Here is a 6,480-nt window from a genome sequence, read left to right as displayed (position 1 = left end):
TTTTCGAAAAATTTTCAAATTGTAAATTCACATAGAAAGTAATAGTAGGTATAAAAAAGATGTGTGCAAATTTTCAGAGAGATCGGTAAATACCTTTTCGAGTTATCGGGTACGCCAATTCGAAAAATATAGGTTTGAGAAAAGCGCGTCTAAAGTTTGAATACAACGTAACTATACCTCTCCCAGCACTCGAACGCAAAGAATAGAGTTGTATAAGAAATACTTAAATTTACGTTCTAAAATTTTTTTTGACATATTCTTAAAGGATTATATTAACGTTTTTTTTTTTCGAAATTTTACACGTATCTGCCCCCTTAATAATTTCAATTATTTTGGTAACCCCGATTTTGAACTGATTGTTGTAATTTTTTTTTATAATAAATTAAAAAACAAATTTTAAGATTTTTCCTCAATAATTTAAGTTTTTTGGTAATACCGATTTTCAATTGATTTCTATAGTTTTTTTTATAATAAATTAATAAAAAAATTTTAAGATTTTTCCTTAATAATTTAAATTATTTTGGTAATCCGGATTTTGAACTGATTGCTGTAGCTTTTTGTTAAATAAATGAACAAAATAAATTTAAATGTTTTTCTTTAATAATTTTTCATTTTGCTGGTTTTAATTGATCTGAATAAGCGTAGTTTTACCGTACTTGAAATTTACTTTTTTTATTATTTTCAATATTAGTAACAAAATAAATTGTTCCCCTCCTTTTATTGAAAGCAGACCTCAATAGTTAATTCCAGTAAATTCCTATCAAATTTCGGTCACACCATTTAAACACAATTTTTGCTTAATAATTCAAGTGTTTTTTTTTTTTTTTTTGTAATTTTCCAACAATTTCAGATAATTATAATTCGAGAGTATTTGGCACAAATTTTAGCAGTTCCGATTAAAATTTTCAGGCAAAATGTCGCAAATGTTAGCAGCTCGGTTCATAAAGTTTCTAATTATTTTGCAACTCGTTTCGGTAAGTATGTAACTAAGCCAGCACTTCGCAACTTCCTAATTAATATCAATACTTTTTCAGTTACTCAATGCTTTGCTCGTCGTAAAAATCTTAAATGTTGAGTGTTCAGTAAATGAATCTTATGTGGAGAATGCCAGCTGCATATTAAAGCCGGCGAATCGAGACGAATCTCTTTTTTACTTGAACGCCGACTTGGTTAAGCCAATTAGTAACGTAACTGTGAGTCGAAAAATCCACTTGTATTTTCCATAATGGCATACAAAATTCTAAACATTTTCCAGATGCGTATGAAATTATTGAAGAAGAACCACGCCAATCAGTTTCAGCCCTTTATGCTAAACGCCGAAGTTAACCTTTGTGATATTATGGACAATAGAGTTGGTTCGCGTTATTTTTTGGTATTTAAGCAAGTTATAAAGGAACATTCGAATCTAGTTCACAGTTGCCCCTACTCGGTTGGTAGTTTAGAGATTTCTAAAAAATTTTAAAAATTATGTACTAATTTTCATTTAACATTTCAATACAGGGTCATTTAATGGTGAAAGATGCAAACTTAGACACCAAACTTTTGCCAGCAGCACCGCCTTTGGGAATATATAAATTAAGTCTGATCTTCAGGGAGGCCATTACGAAGGATTGTTATTTAAAAATTGTATTAGAAGCTGAATTTCGGGATATTAGAGGATTAAAATATTGAAATCATTTCTTTGGCACATACATATGTATGTATGTGTGAAAATGATAGTGGCAAACGGGATGGAGTAAATCGAAGTATTTAAAATACAATATGTAGATATGTATATGTATAATACGTACTTGGGTATAAGTAAAACAAAAACTTATTTTGTTATGGAATTCAACATCATCACTAATTTCTCAATAGGAATTCACCTTATTATACCAATAGACACATTTTCCTCTTCTTGAAAAATCTCGGGTTAATATACATACATTGCGTTAAATGAATATACCACTAGAACTTATTGAGTTTTTTTGTTTGAAAATAAAGTTCATTCTCCTACAAAAACCACATACATAAATCCAAGTTTCAACTCTGTGCCAGTTGATTTTCAAAATTTTTTATTTAGCTAGTAGAGTTAAGTACTTTCTTCCATATTTTAAATTAATCTTCTTCTTCAGCTCTTTAATCCCTCGTGGGACATACGGCATAATCCGCACCTGCACGCCATCTTGTGTGATTTTTGCCAAAGTATTGTACTTCAATTGGTTTCAGCTCTTTCCGACGCTTCCAGAGCTCCTTTTCAACTGTTCGCCTCCAAGTTTTCCTTGGTTTACCAGGCTTGCGAACAAAAATTCGATAAAGTAGAATCTGAATTCGAAATTGTTTTGGGCCAAAAAATGCGGAAGACGTCCTCAGGCAGTGAAAACTACTCTAAACAAAAAAAAAAAAATGCAAAAAAAATTAAGTACAAAAACAAATTAAATCCAAAAAAAAATAAAATAAAAAAAAAAATTAATATAAATACAAAAAAAAAAAAAATTAAGTACAAAAAAAACTTTAATTCAAAAAAAAATGTTAGAACCTGGTAATTCGTCGCGCTCCTTTTACTTTGAGCTAAGACGAATGCCCTTATTAAACTTTCCTTTATACTCTCGTTCTTTTCAAATCGAGTTTTCTACATTTCCAGTACATTTTGTTTATAAGCATTTCCAACTTCCCCTTAAATTTGCATTAATTGCAATTTTTCGAGTTCTCGCATCATTTTAAATTGCACCATAACTCACAGACTCTAGCATCTACAACACTAAATACTCTTCGTTCGTTCGCATTATGCAATTGTTTCTGCATTCGTAGGTCATCGGCATATGAGCGGCATGTCGTTGTTGCTACACTGTTCGAATATGTATTTGCTTGGTCAGTAGCAGCTTATGCATAATTTCAACTGAAATCTCCGCTTTGCACTCGCAATGAGAATATTTATAGTTGTTGGTTGCTGGTTTACCATCACACAAAAATGCACAAAAAAATACATGTTTATATATGTATATGTACAACAAAAGCATCAACTGCTGGTAGAGCGGCACTCAGCAGTCGTGCATAATAAGGTTCCATTAAGTTTAATTGCAATCGGACATACCACCGCCACCCATTCCGACTGACCGGAGGCCAATAACTGAGACAACACACACTGGCCCACATCTTCTGCTTAAATTGTGATATGGATGTTACATACCGTATGTACATACATATGTACTTATACATAATTAGTGACTCTCTTAGTGGTCCACTTGTTGTATTCGCATGACGCTGGTGGTGGTGGTGGTTGGGCTGCTGATTAAAAGCTCCAAGCTGCGGGCGATCGAAGCAGAATATGGCCAATGTGGAATTTACGAATGGCAGATAATAAGGGATACACATTTTATTAATCTACTTATTTGGATGCTAATATTTGCTTGTAAATCAATACTTTAATATATAAAAAGTTTCTTGCGTTGCTCTAATGGATTCATTTATACAGATTTATATTTGCAAAGGTAACCGATAATTTGTCTTCTGGGGAAAAACAGGGCCTTAGTGGGTTTTCCACTATTTGGACTTCCACTACAGACATACAAACAAGTACAAGTAGAACGCATAGACATCGTGAAACTGAGCGTTCTGAGGAGACAATTCGCAAATGTGCTAGATTATGGAAAACATTTTTCTCAATGAAACGGTGAAAGCGAACGAACAATGAAATTTTTGAAGATGGAAATTAAAACTATGCAACGAAATTAAATTTTTTTGGATAGATTATTTTTTATTATTCTGGGACATTAAAGATATCATATTTTAGCAATTTTGATCATTGCGTCATTTATAATATTCCTTTATGCCAAATTTTTAAGAAAATTTGGCTCAAAATGTACTTTAAGTAAAAAAATATGGTAGATTAAACATTTGTATGGAAAAAAAACGAAGCAAAGCTGTTTTTTTGTTGTGTTTTTTTGTGTGTCGGGACAGACTAGCAAGTGCAGCACTCAGACACAATTAAGTCCGTTGTACTGCACTCGGATTCTCTTTTTAATTTTCTTTAAATCTTCCCGACCTTCGAAGAAATCTGAGTAGATCTTGTGGTGCCAAGGAGCCAAGGGGTCGCTTGTTAACACATCAGTGTCAAAGACCTCAAGCCTGATTCGAGCGAAGGCGGGGCAGACGCACAGAAAGTGGTCCGTCGTCTCATCATCCTCTCCACATGCTGGGCTAAATGCACTGTCTCACCGTCCCTCTCAGCCTGCCAAGCTCGCTTGTGGGTTAGAGTAACCCGTTTGCTAACCGTGGCTTTGATGGCTGCAGAAGGGAGTGGCAAAACGGGCTCCGGGCCAAAAAAGTTGTTACTATTTATCCAGATGAAGGATCACTATTTATCCATTCGCGAATACTATAAGAAGTTTTAGTCACCAGCTCTTTTGTTTGGTCGTGCAGTGAAGTATTAGGTATTGCTAATACACCAAATTCTCTTTTTATACGAATTTGATTTAACACGAGTTAAAAAGAAAAAAAATTATTTTTTTGAACAAATTGTTTTGTTTTAACAGGATTTTATATCTATTTTTTTTTTAATCTCATAAAGCAAATAGTTTGAGATTTTTCGACGCCTGTGCAAAAGTCTCTTAATTTAGTCTCAGGAAAAGTCTCTGACATTCCGTAGATTTTGTTCGCGCCGATAAATAATTTATTTCTTATCTTTTTAAAACGATTTTTTATTAGTGTTTTCACCTAATTCTCCTTTTACACGAATTTTTTTGGGAACGTATCTATCGTTTAGGCGGCGGCCTTAACCGAATGGGTTGGTGCGGGACTACCATTCGGAATTCAGAGAGAGAACGTATGTAGGTTCGAGTCTCGGTAAAACACCAAAATAAAAAAAAAAGTTTTATGTAATAGCGATCGCTCCTCGGCAGGCAATGGCAAACCTCCGAGTGTATTTCTGCCATGAAAAAGCTATTCATAAAAAATATTTTCCGTTCGGAGTCGGCCAACTATCATCTTTTAGGTGAAAAAGCAACGCTGCATAGTGTAATTTACTAGGTTCTAACTATGGAACATAATTTGTTAGTATAAAAAAAAAATATGTAGGGTAAGTTTTTCTATTCAAGAGATGCATCCTAACTACTCTTCTACAGTCTGCTACTCTAGCAGTCTCCTAACTTTCCCCTTATTCACTGTATTCAATTAATAATCCACCAAGAGGCCCCCAATGGACATAAAATATGTATGCTGGTATCTACAGCGTTCTTCTTGGATTCTCTCGCGCAAGCAAACGATATATGTAATTACCTCGAACCCAATAACTTTCATTGAATCTCCTTTGATATACCGCCTACAATGCACTCTACATACGTGGAACTTCACTTGCTGGGAAATAATGCACGGCAACCTACTGCTCGCACGTTCCATTAACCCACTGAATAAAAAACATTAACAAAATCAAATAAAATAAAGAACAAATAAAAATAAAAAGTAAATGTGCTGCTCTAAAGGTCTGCCGGCTATAATTAAAATACACTGCTTGATGAGTTTAAATTATTCTTTTGTTTGTAAATAATTGTAGGTGAGCATAAAGAAAGCCAGAAACTCACATACACATATACATGCATACCGCTACGAAAAGTAAAATATGCGTAATTGTATGCGAAAAATATTTTGCAATGTCTCGTGCTCTGCTGACGGGCCAAAATGAAAAGAATATAATTTTGCATAACAAAAGGTTTGAATTTTCTATTTACAGTGGAATGCAATTATACACACACCGGTTAGCAGTTGCTGTTTGTGTTATGCAGGTATGTGTGCAAAATGTTAAGTTATAAAAATGTGTGCGGGTGTATGTAAACAAGGAAATATATGCTTTGTTATTTTTAATTTGCTGAATTTACCACAAAAGTTCCCAACTCGAAAATTAACCAGTGGGAATAAAATTTTTTTTTTTTCAACTTCACGGAGCTTTAAAAAATGTGTGTACAATTGAATCCACGCAACCACATACAAATGTATGTAAACATGACTATGCATAAATAAGACAGCACTTGCATGCAGTAAAACATTGTTACCCCTCCCAACTCCCACAAACAATTTGTTTATCTGCAGACCAGCATGGCGCTCGGTTTTCTCGGTATGTCACCTCATTGCGCAGCGTTGTATTACTCAATTTTGTTTATTGATGCATATGTATATACCTGTATGTATGAGGATGGCCCAATAAAAAAGTGTGTTTTTTTATGTTACTCCTTAATTTTCTGTATGGCATTGAGATATCCGTAATTTTTTTTTTTTTTTTGTAATTAGTACTAACTAAACTCAGCAACAGTTCATTCCATTCGCCCTTTAAGCTACTCACATACAGTTCTGCGACATAATATGCACTACACCAACTCAGCATCTGAGCGAAAGGGGCTTGTAAACAAAGAGCGAGAGCTCACCTCACTACACGGCCCTACAGAGAGTGGACATATCGGCCTTTATTGTTCATTGTACTCAAAACTTGAAGGGCAATTTATTTGAAAT

At 33.9% G+C, this 6,480-nt stretch overlaps 1 protein-coding gene across 1 annotated transcript; it reads left to right on the top strand.

Annotated features, from left to right (window-relative positions):
* The first annotated feature begins 914 nt into the window (after window positions 1–914).
* On the top strand, window positions 915–1,671 carry LOC128864876 (uncharacterized). The gene is made up of 4 exons (XM_054104634.1): window positions 915–974; window positions 1,035–1,193; window positions 1,256–1,429; window positions 1,501–1,671. Exons 1-4 carry the CDS (start codon window positions 915–917, stop codon window positions 1,669–1,671), a joined length of 564 nt encoding a protein of 187 aa, XP_053960609.1.
* The last annotated feature ends 4,809 nt before the right edge of the window (window positions 1,672–6,480 follow it).

The sequence above is a fragment of the Anastrepha ludens genome, chromosome 5 (assembly GCF_028408465.1).
Source record: "Anastrepha ludens isolate Willacy chromosome 5, idAnaLude1.1, whole genome shotgun sequence".
Taxonomy (NCBI): Eukaryota; Metazoa; Arthropoda; class Insecta; order Diptera; family Tephritidae; genus Anastrepha; species Anastrepha ludens.
The sequence above is the reverse complement of the archived record's forward strand: the minus strand, read 5'-3'. Positions and strand labels throughout refer to the sequence as shown.